Here is a 19256-nt window from a genome sequence, read left to right on the forward strand (position 1 = left end):
ACATTTAACACCTTTAGGGACTTCATATAGGATTCTGGGGAGGCAACTAGCAGCTGCTTCCTAGGGCTCTGCGGCATCCGTCTGGCTGTTTTCTGTTGGTTTTGTTGGTACAGCTAGCTGATAGGAAATCAGAATTGTCCCTAATTACTCCTCCCCTCCTCGCTTTTGTCCCAGGGCAATAAGGACTGGATAATGGTATGTAGAGAGCCACCCAAGCTAAGGAATGAAGAGCCATTTGCTGGGATAGCCTGACTCACTTGGGACTTGAGTACCACTGTTCTTTGACTCCTCCTCTTCCTCTGCAGGGCCTCAAGTGCAGCTGATAGAGCTTTGGGAGGGAATTGGAAGTAATAAGAGTGGGGGCTCCTGGGTCTCTTCGTAACAGAGCCTTCCTAATTCTTTCACAGTGAGTGCCACAACTCTTCTGACCGCATTAAGGTACGTGTGTGGGATGAGGATGATGACATCAAGTCAAGAGTAAAGCAGCGGCTAAAGCGAGAGTCTGATGATTTCCTTGGCCAAACCATCATTGAGGTTCGAACACTGAGTGGCGAGATGGACGTCTGGTACAACTTGGGTGAGGAAGCAGGACCAGAGAAAGTTTCTGGGAAGGGAGAGCATGAATGGGGAACCTGGGGAAACTCCTATCTACCAAAACCACCACTCAGTCCCCAAAGCATACCTCTATACAGAGCCTTTCCTTCCCTACAGAGAACCGACCATGCATAGAGATGGGGGACAGAGGAGTGGGGGTGTCTGGAACTCACTCTGGCTGGACATTTTCCAGATTTCAGAAGGCCTTTTTATCTTCATACTCAGCCCTAATGCCTTTAGTCCCTTGAGCACTTCTTTTCTCCCACTCAGCCAGTTCTGGGGTATTTGTGGACTATATGGTCACTGGAATGAGTTCACCTATTAGGTGAACACTTGGGTCAGTGCCTCCTTTTCCTTGGGTTAAGCCAGGTTGGGGGCTGTCTATGCTGTCTGCGGTTGCATTGGTGTCAATCTCCAGTCTTCTTTCCTTCCTAGAGAAGAGGACAGACAAATCAGCCGTCTCAGGAGCTATCCGACTACAAATCAATGTGGAGATCAAGGGGGAGGAGAAGGTAGCCCCGTATCATGTGCAGTATACGTGTCTCCATGAGGTGAGCCAGCTCTTGGTAGATGGGATGCCAGAAAGCAATGTTGGGAGGGGCCTTTGACAATAAGTAGGATTGCTAGATGGTTGAAGATCTGGAGCCTATTTTTATTTTATTCTTGGCTCACTGTGCTACCCTGGACAGCCCACATAACAGTCCCAGCCTCAGTTCTCTTTCACTAATGTGAGAACAGCCTACTGGGGCCACAGGAGTTACTGAGCAATGACTTGAAGGACAGAATTTCTATGGAACCCTATCCACATTCTCCTGGTCTTTACCAGCAGGGTTTTTTTTTCTCCAACATATATTTAAGTCTTTAATATCAATATATATTTTACTCTGTCTTCTACAGAACCTCTTCCATTACCTCACAGACATTCAGGGCAGTGGAGGAGTCCACATCCCTGAGGCTCGAGGAGACGATGCGTGGAAGGTGTACTTTGATGAGACTGCCCAAGAAATTGTGGATGAATTTGCCATGCGCTACGGCATCGAGTCCATATATCAGGCCATGACGTAAGGCTCCCCTGGGGCTCTAGGAAATGGCTACTAACATTTGGAGTAGCTAACAATGGAGGTACACTGACAGAGTGGACAGGTCTTTAGTGGGGTAGTATACAGTGATTCATTGCTTTCCTCTCTGAGCTGGGTAGGGTGGATCTGTGCAAAGAGAGTATATGTATAAAAGGAGTGTGTTTATCAGTAACTCAGGGAGAAGGTATTTGTCTGTCTACCCCAGAGTTCACAGGTAGGAAGAGAAAAGGGCATGGGAGGGTATACAAGGACAGACTTGCCCAAACATCACAGGCCTGAGCAGACAGGGTATGTGTGCTCAGGTACATGTGTGTGACAGACAAGCTTTCATAAACTGGCCTGGGAGTCGGAAAGAGCACTGAACTGTAGGGAAAGCAGCTGTGTCTGCAGTTGACCAAGACTCCTATAAAAGAAATTCCCACCTACTATGAGAAGAGGTGTAGTCTGTGTACTGGAGAGGCTGCCATTAGAAGCAGCACTAGGTAAGCAGAGGGTAGCTGGTGCCCTGGCTGTGCTTCATTTATTCTACAAACTTTTACTTAGTTCCTTCTGTGTGTCATACGTTGTGCCACGTGCTGAGAACACAAAGATGAATAAGATGGGGCCTCTGTGCTTGGGGAACTCAGTCTAGCAGGAGAGACAGACCAGTAAACAAACAATTAAAATATAATATAATAAGTGCTATAGTAGAAGTAATCACAGTGTATTATGAGAGCATCTAAATTTTAGGGGAGGCCTGTGAAGAAAGCTGTTGAAGAGTTGACACTTGAAATACAGAAAAGGAGGAAGGGTATTTCTGGTAGGGCATGTGCAGGGATGCCAATATGCAACAGAGCATAGACTATTCAAAGAATTACAAGAAGTTTAGTTTAGATGGAAGAAACATGTTGAGGATTGAGGTTGGAGAATGGGCCCTCTGCCATTCTTACTCTGTTCACTCTCCCTGGGTGAGCTCATTCAAGCCTATGACCTCAGTCACTACTTCTGAGCTTAGGACTCCCAGATCTCTTTCTCCAGACCAGCTCTTTTCCTGAGTTTCAGATCCATTTTCATTTGCTTCCTGGCTATTCTCATAGGCATTGCAAACTCAACATGACCAAAATCCAAATCAACATTATCTCCACCAAATCTGTTCTTCCTATATTCCCTATTTTAGTAAATGGAACAATTTATTGCACAGTTATCCAAACAGAAATTTAGGAGTCAGCCTAAACATTTCTTTCATACTACCACCATTCAATCAGTCTCTAAAACCTCTAGATTCTACTTCCTAAAAATGTTTTTAATCTATCAGTATTGCTATAGCTCAGTAATAATGATAATAATAATAACAGCAACAACAACTCCTATGTACCATTTCCTTATGTGCCAGGCACTGGTCTAAGTAATTTATGAATGTTAACTCATTTAATCCCCATATCATTATTATTCCCATTTTATAGATAAAAAGACTGAAGCATGAAGAAGTTTAAGTAATCTATCCAAGGTCACTGAGCACTGGAGCTGAGACTCAAACCCAAAGTCTGGCTCTAGGGTCTGTGCCCTTAACCATTTCTCTGTTCCATTTAGTGCTTCATTGCTTCTTTTCTGCATGATTGCAATAACTCTTCAATTGGTCTTTCTCTCTTAGTCTTCTCTCTCTCCAAGTTTTCGTTTCTAATTTTTACCTTCAAAGTGACCTTTCTGAAAGACTAATCTGATCACAGTATGCCTTTGTTTAAAAACTTACTATAGCATCTAGGATAAACTCCTTTATTATCTGTTCTCTGTCTACTTCTCCTCTCGAATTTCATAGTACTCCTCTATCAAACACCTGAACAGTAGCCCTGAGTGAGGTTTCCCAAATGAATGACTCTCTCCATGAGTATATTTGTTTTTGCAATACAGTTTCCCTTCGCCTGCACACTTCTCCATTTGATTGATTCTTACTAATCCTTTAAGACTTGTTTCAACCATCTCTTCTTTGGGAAGCCTTTTTCTAATCCCTTCTAGCCCCCAGCCATTCTAATTTAGGTGATCTTCCTGTGTGTGTCCACAGAATTTTTGGATAGCATGCCTTGGGTTATTGACTTACTTTCTAACACTTGCTTTCTCTGCCAGAATGTCACCTCTTTGGATTCTGGCCCTTAGTGCCAGGCCTGGCACACAGTACACGTTCACTGAATGTATATTTGAGTGAGTAAATTATGAAAATCCTTGTATGCCAAGGTGATCGGAAGCTTCACACACATGAGTGAGATCTTTTGATTACTTGACCTTTGCTGCAAACCCTGAAGAGTCTTTGAGGCTGAAGGTGCTGTTTTTCAGGCACTTTGCATGTTTGTCATCCAAGTACATGTGTCCTGGTGTGCCAGCAGTGATGAGCACCTTACTGGCCAACATCAATGCCTACTATGCCCACACAACCGCCTCCACCAATGTCTCTGCGTCTGATCGTTTTGCAGCCTCCAACTTTGGGGTGAGTGTGATGTAAAAACATGTAACCTGATTGTTATCAGTTAACAAAGTTTGATTTTTCAGTCAGTACTGCAGAGCTGATATGCCTAAAATTCAGATAGTTGCCACCTAGATAATGAACTTATTTCCTTATGGGTAGTTAGACTATACTAGTAGACTCTCCTCAGACGTGGATAAGTGAGAAAAGGTGGAATAGCACCACTGTGGTTTGTGCGGTGGGCACTACCTGGGCTCAGGGAGAACCTCTCTAGGCCAACAGCTTGGTTGAGTCACCATGTTCCTCAGTCCTGCAGGCTCACAAAGGAACCTTCTTAATATTATTCAGTCTCTCTCTGACAGATTCATACCACTTAAGTTCATATGAGACTGATGTCTAAGCAAGAATACCAGTTGTATACCTGAGCCTATCCCTTTTCTAGTGTCTGGACAGTTTTCCTGATCCAGGGTATGCCCTTTCCTGTTGTTAAGGTACTTGTGAAGTTGAATCATTGCTCATAATGTCACCTGACATAAGTTCAGTGTAAACTGGATGGTATATATCAGACCCACCACAAATATTACCTCTTTAGGGATAAAATTACTGATACTCCCAAATCTACTGGATCTCTGAGCCCTTTTTATTGGTACTGACCACTTTTTTGATGTTGTTGATAGTCTTTCTGTAGATGAATTAGTATCATTGATTAAGCCAGTCAAATATCTGTTCCATTCTGTCTCTCCACATTATATATGACTTAACTAATATCTAATGCTATATATAATATTATCAATATGTGAGTTCTAGGAGTGCTGCACCAACAGCTTACAGGAACATGATTCCACGTTTAATTATACTTTTCTATAAAAATAAGCTATTAAATAGTATTTGTTGTTTATTTTAACATTTAAAAAGTATAAACTAAGGGAAATGATATAGAATGTGGTTTAAAGAGAAATCCCCTTGTGTCTCCCTGATCACCTTCCAGATGCATCACTATTTCTCTCTCCCATCGTCAGTGCTAGGCTGTGGCTGTTTAACTGTTAAGAGCTATTCCAAGATAAGTTAGGACACCACAGACACAGGAACAAGTTGGAGAATGTGTTTAGAGTTTCCTTTTATCTGACTAAGATGAGTTAGAGTCCCAAATGGATGGAGATGCACTGGTCATCTCCTCTTGATGTGTATAGAAAGCTGTTTCCCCTCCCAGAGACTTGCTTTCCTCTTGCCAGTGTGAGAAGATTCCCCAGTTTAAGTGCTAAGAGATGGAACAGGAAAGACCTATCCCATTTCTCTTTTGCATGGTTTGTTGTTCTCCTCATGGGCAAATATGGGACAGGGTATGTCCCCAGCTCAGTGTCTCCCTCTCACCCAGAGATGATTCTCTTTTTGCTACAGTCTAGAGAGCTTGGAAATAGATTATTTCTGTTCCTCATTATTTGTTTATCACCCTCAGAAAGAGAGATTTGTAAAACTACTGGACCAACTGCACAACTCACTGAGGATTGACCTCTCTACATACAGGGTGAGTGAAGACATGGCTGTGGGGTGGGACAAAGGATAATATCAAGATCAGTCTAGAGAGACTTTGGACCAATCATGACTATAAAGATCGAAGGCAAGGAAAATTGGTCTTTGTCATCACATCCACATATATGGCCAACGTCACTGACACCTGTGGTTCTTCAAACTCCAAGGACCATGCAGTGTGTAAATAGTAGCAGGTGTGGCTGCTTTTTATAGATAGTTGGCTTTCTAACCCCACTCATGTCACTCTGCCAAACTCTCTGATGACATATTCATCAAGGAGTCTCCTAAGGATAATCTCTTCCAGAAAGGCCCCTTTAAAAATTAGATAATTATATTTCCTTATTGCATTTTTCCATATTCTCCTCATTTTCCAGGAGAGGTGTGAGAATCTGACTAAGGGGAGAGAGAGTATCTTGGTTTGGGCAAGTAATTTGTAGCAGATGTCATGTCCATTTCTAGAATGGAGGGAGGAAATAGATGTAGTAGGAGGGTGGGTGCCTAGGACAGGACAGGGAAATGGGCAGTTTTTCCGTTCTTCCTAAGTTAGGCCTTCTTAGAATGACTTCATTACTTGCTTTAAAGTGTTGTGAATTTCCAGAACAGGCAATATACCCACATTAAAAAGTAAGTATAAAAACAATCTTAAAGTCAAAAAGAAGTGAGATTTTAATTATCTGCACTTTCAGTGCCCTCCATTTGCACGAATAATGGAGAGTTGACTGTATATCTTGTATTTGGCATATAAGCAACCATTTGAAGGTTTAAAAAAGCAACCCTGAAAATGGAGAATGGCACAGCATCGTCCTTAAGCCTTCTTTGGCAGCTTCCTCCTAAAACTCCTGCCAAAGAGAATGAAGTGAGGCGTGGTGGGAAGATCCTAAGGAACTCACTCCAAAAGCAGTTCTGCTCAGAGCTTTGCCATCTGCTGGCTCCAGAATGGTAGAGTAACTGGGATCCATTATACAGAAAGTACGTGTCTTGGATCCCAGTCTGGTCTGTAGTATGGCTCCCCTTATATTCCAGGATATACAGTTAGATTGTAACTTTTGAAGAACTCACTCATTGGGTGTAAGAATCTTCACCCAAGAAAAAAGTGTGTGTGTGTGTGTGTGAGTGTATGTTCATTTGTGCAAATGCTCACACGTTGCATGGGAAGTAGGGTTGGGGGTAGGATGTGTTGCTTTCTGGGCTGGGGGTTATTAACCCCTGCTTTTGGCAAGGGCCTGTGTCTGTGGAAAAGAGAGGGAGACCTGTAGTCTTACAGCTTTTTTGTTCCTCTCAACTAGGGAAGATCCCAGTGAGTAACACTTAGGGAAGCTTCTGATTTCATTGCTTTTGGCAGGGAAGGCTTTCATATTCTTCTGTTCCTTTCTTACATTTGCTTGATTTGCAATAGAATAATTTCCCTGCTGGGAGCCCTGAGCGACTTCAGGACTTAAAGTCCACAGTGGATTTGCTGACCAGCATTACTTTCTTCAGAATGAAGGTAAGAGATGAACTGGGCTGGGCAGTGCTAGGCTGGGGACCTGGCCACAGGGACATGGAGAATCAGAATCACTGGGCATAGTCTAAAGCTATAGGATTTATCACCTTTAAGCCCACATTTCCAAGTAACTGTTCCTGAGTTACTTCTAAGAAGACCATGGGTCAAGGAGGATGAGCTAGGCAGTTCTCCCCATCAGCTGTCCTGACAATTTCATCCCAGGGCAAGGTTCAGGGACCTACAGAGGGGTGAAGGAATCTGGAATAATTTGGGGGCAGTTCTAGGAGGAGAAACCACTCGGGTGAGCAGGACCCTGGACCCATATTTCTTTTTATTAATTGGCAGGTGCAAGAACTGCAGAGCCCTCCAAGAGCCAGCCAGGTGGTAAAGGATTGTGTGAAGGCCTGTTTGAATTCCACATACGAGTATATCTTCAACAACTGCCATGACTTGTACAGCCGCCAGTACCAGCTGGTAAGAGGTTCGGGATCAGGTGGGGCCACCTGTCAGTCGTTCTTGGAGCCTCAGCTTCCCTTTGCTGTGGCCATGGTGGAAGGGAGCTCAGGATAAAGTCCTTGATGTTCTCGAGAGTGAGTTAATTGTGGAGTGGGGACCATCTAGACCATGTGAGACATCTGTGGATGGACAGGAACCACTGGACAAGATGTGACATAACTGAGTTGAACAGAAGTGGCAACAATAAGTTTCACTTTGGTATTGAAGAAAAGTGACCTACATTTGAGAACAGTTCAGGGGGTGAGTAGGTGAATTCTTAGTCCTTCCCAGGGTCTTTGGTTTCCCCCGAGGTTAATTTTATTCTGACTCATGTGAACCCCTCTGTGTTCCAGGCTCCCTTCCCCTGAGATCTAAGCTAGTGGCTTGTGGCTGTTTAACTTTTCCCTCTGACCACTTTTCTCTGCACTGCATGGTCTTCTGAGACATACTCATTAGCTGACTATCAAGGCTAACCCTGTCCTTCTGGGAGGCTGAGCTACTTCATCTGGTTTAGGCTGGCATCCTAACTCAGTACGTGATGACTTTGTATGTTTTTCTAAATCCTTCCAGTGGTATCCTTTTTTTTCTTATTTCAAAGCCAGGACTTCCTTCTGGGTCTAATTACTCAGTTACAGTTGCTATTTTAGGAATGTCTTGCTGAGCACACATTTGCAGAGTAGATTCCCTTCAGTCCAACGAGTATGTGTTGAATGTTTGTTCTAGGCCAGGTCTGAGGAAGCATAGTGCTCCTTCAGTTAGTTCACAGTCCCATAAGCATATGCATAACTCCAACCAAAGTCTGTTAGAAGGGACTTGAAAGAGAGATAAAATTGAAGGAGGAAGAAGTCATTCTTGTTGAGATATTGGGAAAAGCTACATAAAACAAGGGTATTTGAGACAGACCTTGAAAGGCAGTAGGATTTGGATAGCAAATGATGGGAGGACAACCTAAATCTCTGGGACATTTACCCTTTGGTGAAGACATCCAATTTGTAATTCTTCCCAGGAGCGCCTTAGTAAAGACTAAAATCTTGTTCATACTCCCCGCTTGCATTGTCAAGTTTGCTTTTTGTGCAGGTACTATCTTTACAACTTCCTCCTTTATTTATTTTTGGCTGCGTTGGGTCTTTGTTGCGGTGTGCGGGCTTCTCATTGTGGTGGCTTCTCTTGTTGCGGAACATGGGCTCTAGGTGCGTGGGCTTCAGTAGTTGTGGTTCATGGGCTCAGGAGTTGTGGCTCACAGGCTCAGTAGTTGTGGTGCACAGGCTTTGTTGCTCCATGGCATCTTCCCAGACCAGGGCTTGAACCTGTGTCCCCTGCATTGGCAGGCAGCTTCTTAACCACTGCGTCACCAGGGAAGTCCCACAACTTTCTCCTTTTAAGGTCTGTAAAACCTCCCGCTGGTTCTGAAGTCCATGGGAGGTTTTCCTGGGGTCTTTGTTTAGCTTGCCACACTCGAGGCTCTGCCATCCATCTGTGGATTCTCTCTGGTTGGGGAAAGACACTGTTCTCAGCTTTTCTCTTTCAAGTATGCAGTAGGTCTGTCTGAATAGTTGGTCTCTATTCCCTAGCATGAGATGAACCTAGACTTTGAAAGAGGCCTTACAAACCATTCAGGGACTTTCTTTAGCCTTTGTATTTTGCTAACTGTTTTTTACTTTCTCTCACTCTCATTTTCTCATTATTCATTATTTGTACTGAAGTAGACCCTTGGTGTCTTTTATTTCCCTCTACTGACCTTCAGTCATTGGTTCATTCATCTATCCATTCTTTTAACAGATTGAGCACTAGGGATGTAAAGATGATTAAGACACATTTCTGCTTTGGGGGAGCTCATTGTTTGGTGGAGGTGGGGGGCAAATTACTACATTTATTGGTTTTTGTTATTTTATTGTTACTATATTCTATTGTAGTTGTAGTTGTCTGTTACATCTATATGAGAGGTTCACAGAGGGTGCTCTGGGAGCCCAGAGAGAGGCATCTAACCAGACCAGGGGTGTCAGGGAATACTTCTCAGAAAAGGTAGAGCTTCAGTTGTGGCTCACGAGCTCTAGAGTGCAGGCTCAGTAGTTGTGGCACACGGACTTAGTTGCTCCATGGCATGTGGGATCTTCCCGGACCAGGGCTCAAATCCATGTCCGCTGTATTGGCAGGAGGATTCTTAACCACTGTGCCACCAGAGAAGTCCCTCTCTTCTCTTTTTGATAATAGCTGTTCTAACAGGTGTGAGGTGATATCTCATTGGGGTATTGATTTGCATTTCCCTGATGATTGGTGATGTTGAACATCTCTCCATATACTTGTTGGGCATTTGTATATTTCCTTTGGATAAATGTCTAAGTCCTCTGCCCATTTTTTAATCAGATTTTTTTTTTGCTATTGAGTTGTATGAGTTCCTTATATATTAATATTTTGGAAATTAACCCCTTATCAGATACATGGTTTACAAATATTTTCCACCATTCTGTAGGTTGTCTTTTTATTTTGATTGTTTCTTTTGCTGTGTAGAAACCTTTTAGTTTGATGTAGTCCCACTTACTGATTTTTGCTTTTGTTGTCATATCCAAAAAATCATTGCCAAGACCAATATCAATGAGCTTTTTCCCTATGTTTTTTTCTAGGAGTTTTATGGTTTCAGGTCTTACATTTAAGTCCTTAATCCATTTTGAGTTAATTTTTGTGGGTGGTGTGAGGTAGGGATCCAATTTCATTCTTTTCCCTGTGAATATCCAGTTTTCCCATTACCATTTATTGAAGAGACTATCCTTTCCCCATTGAGTATTCTTGGCTCCCCATGGTCTTTTCTTATCCAGCTAAGCAAATAACTTTCTAGATGCAATTCTTCCCCCTAATAACATTCAGGGAAGTTAAGGGAAGTTTTGCTTCACTGAAGGCTGGGCCAACCTGCATGCTAGGTCTGTTACGTAGCGCCTGCAGAAATTGAAGGAGCTTTTCAGAGTTGCGATGTACATGTGTGTGGTGGGGCAGGGGGGTGATATTAGACGAGGGCCATCACTAGAAGAGAAGGACTGCCAGTGGGGGTCACATGGAACTAGACCTACTTAGACTGGAGGGGCTGCGTACTTCAGCGAAGAAGTCACTATATCCATAGCTACTGGGAGAAGGAGGAAGGGGGACAGGCATCTTTATGCCTGACCAAACTTATCAGAACAGTGCCCTGGAGCTGGGGAGAGAAGTTCTCAAGGACAGACTCTTCATGTCCAAAGACCTCCCAGTGGTCACCCCTCTGATAGAACAAGTGTCGTCTTGTGGAAGACATGCTGTAGGAGAGGAAGGGTCCCTGATTCTCAAGGAAGGGGCATGGAGTGGGGAAGAGAGAGAGGAAGACTCTCCATATTCTACTCTGACTCTCACTGTCTATCACCATCTCCTTGGGAACAAGAATCAGGAGCTACCTCCAGAGGAACAAGGGCCCAGCATTAGGAACCTGGATTTCTGGCCCAAACTCATCACGCTTGTTGTGTCAATCATAGAGGAAGATAAGAATTCCTACACACTCGTTCTGAACCAGTAAGTATCACCTCACTTGGCCCTATCTGTTTGGTGGTTGGTTTGTCCATCTGTCTAACAGCCTCTTTCTTTCCTATCTCTATGTGTTTGCAGTGCCACCTCTTCCTCCTGTTCGTCCATCTGTCCCTCTGTCCCTTGTATCTGTCTGGGTAACTGTTTCTGGAGACATGTGTGGAAACATAATGGGGGGCCCTGCCCAGACTGAGCCAGCCTCCCTCGAGTGAGAGACCTCTGGGAATGGCTGCCATAGGAGTCCCAGGGGATCCAGAGAGCATGTGTGTATGTGTCTGTCTGCTATGAATAAAGTGGGCCTTCTTATACCCACCTCCTTGCCCTTTCTCCTCCCGCTTATTTAGCCTGGGCCTGTCTTCCAACCTCAACACTTCTCCTCTTGGCCACAATTCCCTGCCTTCTAGGCATCATCTTCCCTAGGGCCACCTTGCCTGAGGGGATCCTCTGCCCCCACTTGTCCTACCACTGGCCCCTGGGTCCCTTTTCTGCAGTTTGAGCCTAGTAGCCCTGTTTCCTAGGCTTCTCCTCTCTTCGATCTGACCTCCAAGAACTTGGCATGTTAGCCTTGGAATCAATCAAATCAAATGGCTCTTGCCATGTTCTCTGACTGTGGCTTCTTCCATCATCCAGGTTTCCTCAGGAGTTGAATGTGGGAAAAGTCAGCGCAGAAGTGATGTGGCAACTCTTTGCCCAAGACATGAAATATGCACTGGAGGGTAAGGGTGTGCCCAAGGCAGTGGGCTGCAGACCCCTAGTCCAAGCACCTTGTTTGCTGTCCCTTTCTTCTCCCAGACAACTACAAGTTCTGGGTGAATAATACAGTGAGAAACTAGAGCGATTTTAGGCATGGTGGGTGATAGGCCTCAGGAGGCGTTGGATAGGCAAAGCTTCAGCCAAAGGAATAATGGAAATTGCTGTGTGGATGTAGGTTCCTCCTTCCTGCTTTAGAGCAAGTGCCTATTTAAAACTTTCCCAGCCCTTTCCTTTCCCAGAGATCAACCCTTCCCATGCTGGGTGTTCTCAAGTGGCCCGCTCCCTAGAGAATGGTCTTATGAAACTTATCTTTACAGTTTTACAGAATCTCAGAACCTTAAATACATAGATAGGTAAGGATTATTTTCTCACGCTGTAGACTGCCTGGCCTCACTTTCCTTGAAAGTTGTTCTGGATTGGTGTGACAAAGCCAGAAAGATACTTCTTCCCTCACTTCTCCTATAGAACAGGGTCACAGACCAGTTATTACTCATCTTGTTCATCCAGCTTATTCTTTTATTCATTTCCCACTTTGGTCCACAAAGATATCACTCCCTACCTGTATCAGACCTTCCAATACCCATCTGTGCTCACTTATTTAGCTGCATTTCCTATCTGTTTATATATGTTAAAACATATATATGTTTATATATAAATAAACATATATATGTTTAAAACAAACACAAAAGGTTTGAACTGCTTCAAGAGAAAGAACTAATGTTGACCTGGTTTCAAATCTCAGTTTAACCACCTACTCAACAGTGTGTTCTTAGACTGAGCTACTTAACTTCTGTGAGCTCCTGTTTTCTCATCTGTAAAATGGGAGTGATGATAACGTCTATTTCATTGAGCTAATGAAGTAACTGAGATGTATGTGACATACTTAGCATACTGCCCGGCATTTATTAAAGGCTGATGAGCAGAGATGCAATTTTAACAAAGTAGTATTTTTATAAGATTTTACGTCAATGGAAAATGGGGGCAGGTGGAACAGGGAGAGACTGGAAGCAGAGTGCAGATAATGTAATCATTTAGGGCCGAGGGGATGGGGCTGGGATTAGAGCAGAGGAGTTGGAGGAAGAATGCGATTTGATAGACATTGGAAGGAAGTTGTGACAGGGCTTAGTGACTGTCAGAATGGTGGAGGGCAAGAGAAAGGGAGACCTGTTTAATAAAAGGATAGTGTTGACTCCAACTGTGAAAATGCTATCATTCACCCAGTATTTTTAAAGTCAACTTTATTGAGGTATAATATACATACAATAAAATAAAAACACTTTAAGAGTACTATTTGATGAGTTTTGACAAATAAGTACACCTGTGTAACTACTGTCCCAATTAAAATAAAAACAGAAAGTTTCTTCATGCCCCTTTGCAGTAAATCCCCACCCCATTCACCAAGCGTACTGAGTATTTTCTTTGTGCCACGCACTGTGCTAGTTGAGATGAATGAGGCATAGCCCCAGCCCTTGAGAAGCTCCCAGATTAGTCAAGACAACAGACCTATAAACTGGCAGTTACAATTTAAAGTTGTTAAGTGCTACCAAAGGAATAAGCATAGGGTGCTGAGAGGAGACCCATGTAACCTGGACCTGGGAAGAGCACCTGGGAAGGCTTTCTGGAGGAGGTGATGTACAAACTGACACCTGAAGGATGATAAATCTTAGCTGGTGGGGAAGGAGGGCATTAGTGACAGGGAAGGGAGAGACAGGCATTTTTGGCAGAGGACACAGTATGTTCAGAGACCTGGGGTCTAGACAGAGCTGGCATGCTTGGGGAACTGGAAGCAGTAGTTCAGTGTGACTAGCACTTTAGAGTGTAGGGGAAGAGAGGAGTAAGAGGTGAAGATAGAGAAGTAGGACAGAGCTAGATCATACAGGAGGTTTTAAGCCATGTTTAGGATTTTGGACTCTATCCTGAGGCAGTTGAGAGGCATTGAACAACAATCCCATGTTAAGAAAGGGATTAACATAACTAGATTTTTAATATAGAAAGGCCACTCACTCTGGCTACAGTATGGAGAATAGGTTGGAGGAGGAAAGACCAGCTTGGAGACTATTGTGGTAATCCCGGTTAACGATGGTGGTAATGAGACCTAGACAGGTAAAAGCGTAACTAGAAAGAAATGGATAAATCCCAGAGAAGTTTTGGAGATGAAATCAACAGTGATTGATGAGTTAATTGGATGTGAATAAAGAGGAAGAAGGAAGACTTGAGGGTGATGCTCAGCATTGAACAAGAGGGTAAGATTAGTGTGTATACTCCATTCAGCTTCAGCTGGAGATGTTAAAATGGCAAAAGGTGGTGACTGGAGTTAAACCCAGGCAAAGTGAGATGTTCCATCAAAGCCTTGTATAGACATTACCAGAACCGGGGAGATATCAGCAAGCTGGAAAGTTGAAATCATGAGGTTGAAAGAACTCTCCAAGGATAAAAGATGAATGGAGGGAGGATTGTGGCAGTCACGGGCAGGAGAAGGTTTAGGTACCCTTCTGCCCCTTTTGACAGATTAACCACGCCCTGAGCACCACACCCCACCGTCAACAACCTCAAGCGACTACTGGAGCATGACTCCATGGGACTTGTTAGAATAGTTTAAAGTGTGCCCAGTGTTTCAGCAATCGTCCTGTTAGTTTTTGTACCACGGAAGTTAATTAGAAGTTGGGGTTTTGGACCAGAGTACAGATGATGGAGAATTCTCTGTAAATACAGTAACTTGCAGGTCCCTAGAAGAAGGCAGTTAGGGAGCTCTGGAGTGATGGAGCAGCACTGCCTCACTTCTAGTGGGTTGTTGAACAGGAAGGAGGAGGGGCCCTCCTGGTGGTACCTTGTTACGTCTCTAGGTTCTTGGCCTGGTTTAAGGACAGCAGGGCGGGAGAGAAGGGGCAAGCCCTGAGAGAGTCTCTCTGATGTCCCTGATTGTTTCACTTTCTTTATTGCTCATTGGTGTCTCTGCTCTGTCACAAGCATCCACTGCCATTCGTATCCGAAAAGTCCTCTTTCTGGGTGGTAAGAACTTCTGGTTGTTGTCCCTTTGCCTCTAGTCTTACTCCTGTTTCCTCTTCTCTTGCTCACTGCTTCTTAGAAGAGACTGCAAATGCAACTCCGGGTTGCAATGGTGCTGCCTACAATGCCAGGAGATGAAATTCCTGGGACAAGGGAGCCTTTTGAGGCTGAATCCCAGGCTCCCATTTCCTCCTTGAGTGTCTGCTGTACTCATTCACAAGGGCCAGCTGCCCCAGACTGGCTGTTCTGCCTTGACAAGGAGGAGCATCACCCATGGCAACTCTGAGTTGAGCCGTAGAGTTCCCAAGGACAATGACCTTCCCTTCTCTGTTGCTCAGTACTCTCCCCAGTTTGCTTGCTTTCACCATTGTTATATGTAAGCACACAGTTGGCTTTTATTGTCCAAATTAATGCTTCATCTCTAAAGGGGGTAGATGAAGAAAGCCTGTGGGTGTGGCCAGTGCTAGACTCTCTGGGCAAGCTGTGGGTGATCGTTATCCTAGATTTCCCAGAAGGCTCTGCAGATTCAGCTATATAACCTTTCAAGTCCATAAGCATCCCATTTACTGTAGCAGGATGGCCCTTTCATCTGGCTGTGTTTCCAAACTGACTTATTTGCATACTTCTTTGAGAGTTCATTTTTCAGTGTCCCAGCTCTGCTCTGGGACCCTTCAGTTTACTTCAAGATTCTGTTACACCATGGCTGCTCAACTGCTCGTTCTGTCAGCTTGGGCCCATTTTGGTTTTCCCTGTGTCTGTGTGGTTGTCAGTGACCCATTTATGTCATATACGACTGCTCATCTCATTTAAGTCCATCTGAGGAAATGGCTCAGGTACTAGGATTAGAAAAGCCCTGGAAAACCATCATGCCTCTCCAGTCCTGGGCAGTTTCCCCACTAATCAGCCTTAGCACCTACATCCTTTTCTCCTCTTCTTCACCAGAGGCCAGTACCTCACTTGCACTTCCAAAAGCCAGCACAGGAAGGACTGTGGGCCTTATCTGGGTGTCTGGCTTAGTCTCTAAAGAAAGATTTGGGCCAGGCTTTTAGCAGAGTACCCACTGTTAGAGGGAAATGGCTGTGAGGAGGTGCTTGGGAGTCACCCTTGTTCTCAGACATTTGATAGAGCCACCTGACTAGATCTGCCGCCTTGGGAAAGCTCAGGAACCATGGCCTCTACTGCCAGGACCTGACCCAGCCTTCCTCCCCACCACTAGAGCATGAGAAAGACCGGCTGTGTAAGAGTGCTGACTACATGAACCTGCACTTCAAGGTGAAGTGGCTCTACAATGAATACATGCGGGATCTGCCTGCCCTCCAGGGGCAGGTGCCTGAGTACCCAGCGTGAGTCATCATGTGGGGGCTACCGAGGGAAGAGGGGCGCTTAGCGGTTGGACAAGGCCAGTATCCTTACAGTCAGGTACATGGTATATGCCAACCACTAGCTCCAACCCCCAATTTTCCTGCCTGGCTGCAGGTGGTTTGAGCAGTTTGTCCTACAGTGGCTGGATGAGAATGAGGATGTGTCCCTGGAATTTCTGCGTGGGGCCTTGGAGCGAGATAAGAAGGATGGGGTAAGTCGGGGGCTTGGGCTTCACAGGGGTCAGGCCAGGTCTTCCAGCAATTGGCTATCAGCAGAAGTTCCTGGGCTCTAGCCAGGATGGCTGTCCCTGCCTTGTGGAGTCCGTAAGGAGGACTGTCGAGGGCCACTGAGCCACCCCTGCTGGGCAAAGAGCCCTTTAGAACCTTACAGACTTGGGAAAAGGTAGCAGCTGAAGATGACCCTGTGTGTGGCCTTCCTTAGTTCCAGCAGACATCAGAGCACGCACTCTTTTCCTGCTCTGTGGTGGACGTCTTCACACAGCTCAATCAGAGCTTTGAGATCATCCGGAAGTTGGAATGCCCAGACCCCAACATCCTTGCCCACTACATGAGGAGATTTGCTAAGGTGACCATGACCTTCCCTACCCCTCCCCTCTTACCTCCATCACACTCACAGCCTAGCCACAGGCCTGAGCTCAACCCCTCTTTGTGATGGCCTTGGGGTTAAGCCTGGCGTTACCCCATTCTCCTTTACTTGAGTCTGGGGCAGACAGGTGGGTTTGTTTCAGTGCTGTTCTGGGGTTCAGAGGGTGATTTGTCCCTTACTTTGACATTCCCCTTTACACACCTGTTGTTACTGTTCTGGGATGAGAAGTGCAACCTCAGGTAAGATCCTTGTGGGTAGAGCTAAGGGTTCCTTCTTTCCTTTTCTCCTCTTTTCTCAGACCATCGGGAAGGTGCTGATGGAATATGCAGACATCTTATCAAAGAACTTCCCAGCTTATTGCACAAAGGAGAAAATGGTGAGGGTTAGGCTTTTTGCTTTTGAAGCTATTCTCAGAGCTGAGGGTGGGGTGGTTCTCCTGACTTGTGATTCCCAGCAGGGCTGGGCTTGAGATTATGCCACAAAATAGTAAGAACCTGATGAGGAGTTCCTTTGTGCCTCCATTTGGTAGTTTATTCTCTACTGAGCTAGGCCTTTGCTTAGTCTTTCTTTCTTTCTTTTTAGTACATTCAGAGAGTTATAAAGGGTAATCCCATGAACACCTGGGGCCCACCACCCGGCTTAAAAGCAGAAACATTTGCTTCTAGTCTTCATTCAAGGAGAGCTGTCTGCATTGGTTCCAGATCTCAGTGCTTAGGGAGAGACACATGTAATATGTGTTATAAATTCCCTGTGGCTTTTGGAGTAATGTGAGAGAGGGAGGGACTGTAGACTGATGAGTTCTGTGCTGAATAGAGCCAAACTCAACACCTCCCTCTGTCCCCAAAGCCTTGCATCCTGATGAACAACATGCAACAACTGAGGGTCCAGCTGGAGAAAATGTTTGAGGCCATGGGAGGCAAGGAGGTAAGTCTTAAGGTTTGGGGTTGCTGCACTTTTCCTTTGTTCCTGAGCTCCCTGGCCACAGAACTCCACCCTCTCCTGACTGGGTATAGACCAGGAGTTTAGCTTGGGGTCTGGAGTGGTTTGAGCTGAGAGATTTGAGTAGGCATTGGGGTAGAGGCCCTAGGAGGGAGGAGTGGGGGCACAGGAAGGGAGGAAAGCATAAGAGAACCAGCTTAGCCAAGCCTGCCTCCTGTGGATACAGTTGGACCCTGAAGCTGCAGACAGTCTGAAGGAGCTGCAGGTGAAACTGAATACGGTTCTGGATGAGCTCAGCATGGTGTTTGGAAACAGGTCGGTGGCCCCAGAACACACGGCCCTCAGAGCCAGGTGTGGTGCCTGGCCAATCCCAGATCCCCTGCCCCACACTCATCCATCCAGCCGCACTTATGTGGATCTTCCCCCTCTTCCTGCTGGCTGTCCCTGTTGGAGCCACACCCTGAGTATGCTGGAGTGGAACCAAATAGCTGGTGCTGCTTTAGGGACAGTGTGCATTTCGGGCAGGGAGGGCTGCACTGTGGGCACATGTGTAGTTTCCAGGTGCGGATTGATGAGTGTGTTCGACAAATGGCCGACATCCTGGGCCAGGTGCGGGGCCCAGGGAATGCATCCCCCAGCGCCCGGGCCTCAGTGACTCAAGATGCAGATAGTGTGCTCCGGCCCCTCATGGACTTCCTGGATGGCAAGTGAGTACAGCGCTGAGGACTGTCCTGTAGGGACGAACAGGGCAGAAGCAGTCAGACAGAGGAGCCTCTCAGGGAGGGGGAGCTCTCAAGCACTCGCCCCATCCTTACCCGTTGCCTGGTCCTGCAGCCTCACACTTTTTGCCACTGTGTGTGAGAAGACGGTCCTGAAGCGGGTACTGAAGGAGCTCTGGCGGGTGGTAATGAATACAATGGAGAGGATGATTGTTCTGCCCCCACTTACTGACCAGACGGTAAGGACACCTCCCTTCCGCTTCATCCTGCTGTGTCTCCCTAAACCTGCTCCACGCTTCCTGATTGAGTTTGGAGTTCTCTGCTTTTGACTGATTCGCTGTCTGCCCAGGGCACCCAGTTGATCTTCACTGCTGCCAAGGAGCTGAGCCACCTTTCCAAACTCAAGGTACTCTGGATGTGTGGGGTCCTTCTGAGGCTGGGGGTTGCCTGGAAGGAGGGAAATTTGAGCTTTGAAGACTGAAGCAGAGGGGAAGGAGAGGAACATGTAGCTGTGGCTGACAGGTGGGGGAAAGACTTTGATGACAGCCATAAGCTTTCCTGATGCTATTGCTTTCTCTGGGGTTCTAGGACCACATGGCGCGAGAGGAAACCCGGAGTCTCACTCCAAAGCAGTGTGCTGTCCTTGACCTCGCCCTGGACACCATCAAGGTGGAGACCTCCCCCTCCTCCAGACAATCTTACTACCACACCCT

At 45.7% G+C, this 19256-nt stretch overlaps 1 protein-coding gene across 1 annotated transcript in view; it reads left to right on the forward strand.

The window, feature by feature from the left end:
• The window catches only part of LOC118896836 (protein unc-13 homolog B-like), a 56872-nt gene that overhangs the window by 32046 nt on the left and 5570 nt on the right, over positions 1-19256 (forward strand). Inside the window, exons 10-28 of the mRNA XM_036855291.1 lie at positions 408-577; positions 1030-1145; positions 1492-1655; positions 3981-4131; positions 5564-5632; positions 7034-7123; positions 7466-7594; positions 11019-11146; positions 11789-11874; positions 16134-16260; positions 16394-16490; positions 16721-16864; positions 17184-17261; positions 17732-17809; positions 18051-18139; positions 18379-18531; positions 18659-18782; positions 18893-18949; positions 19132-19212. Of these exons, the coding sequence (XP_036711186.1) occupies positions 408-577; positions 1030-1145; positions 1492-1655; positions 3981-4131; positions 5564-5632; positions 7034-7123; positions 7466-7594; positions 11019-11146; positions 11789-11874; positions 16134-16260; positions 16394-16490; positions 16721-16864; positions 17184-17261; positions 17732-17809; positions 18051-18139; positions 18379-18531; positions 18659-18782; positions 18893-18949; positions 19132-19212 (2131 nt within the window). The remainder of the gene's footprint in view (positions 1-407; positions 578-1029; positions 1146-1491; positions 1656-3980; positions 4132-5563; positions 5633-7033; positions 7124-7465; positions 7595-11018; positions 11147-11788; positions 11875-16133; positions 16261-16393; positions 16491-16720; positions 16865-17183; positions 17262-17731; positions 17810-18050; positions 18140-18378; positions 18532-18658; positions 18783-18892; positions 18950-19131; positions 19213-19256) is intronic.

The sequence above is a fragment of the Balaenoptera musculus genome, chromosome 6, assembly GCF_009873245.2.
Source record: "Balaenoptera musculus isolate JJ_BM4_2016_0621 chromosome 6, mBalMus1.pri.v3, whole genome shotgun sequence".
Lineage (NCBI taxonomy): Eukaryota > Metazoa > Chordata > Mammalia > Artiodactyla > Balaenopteridae > Balaenoptera > Balaenoptera musculus.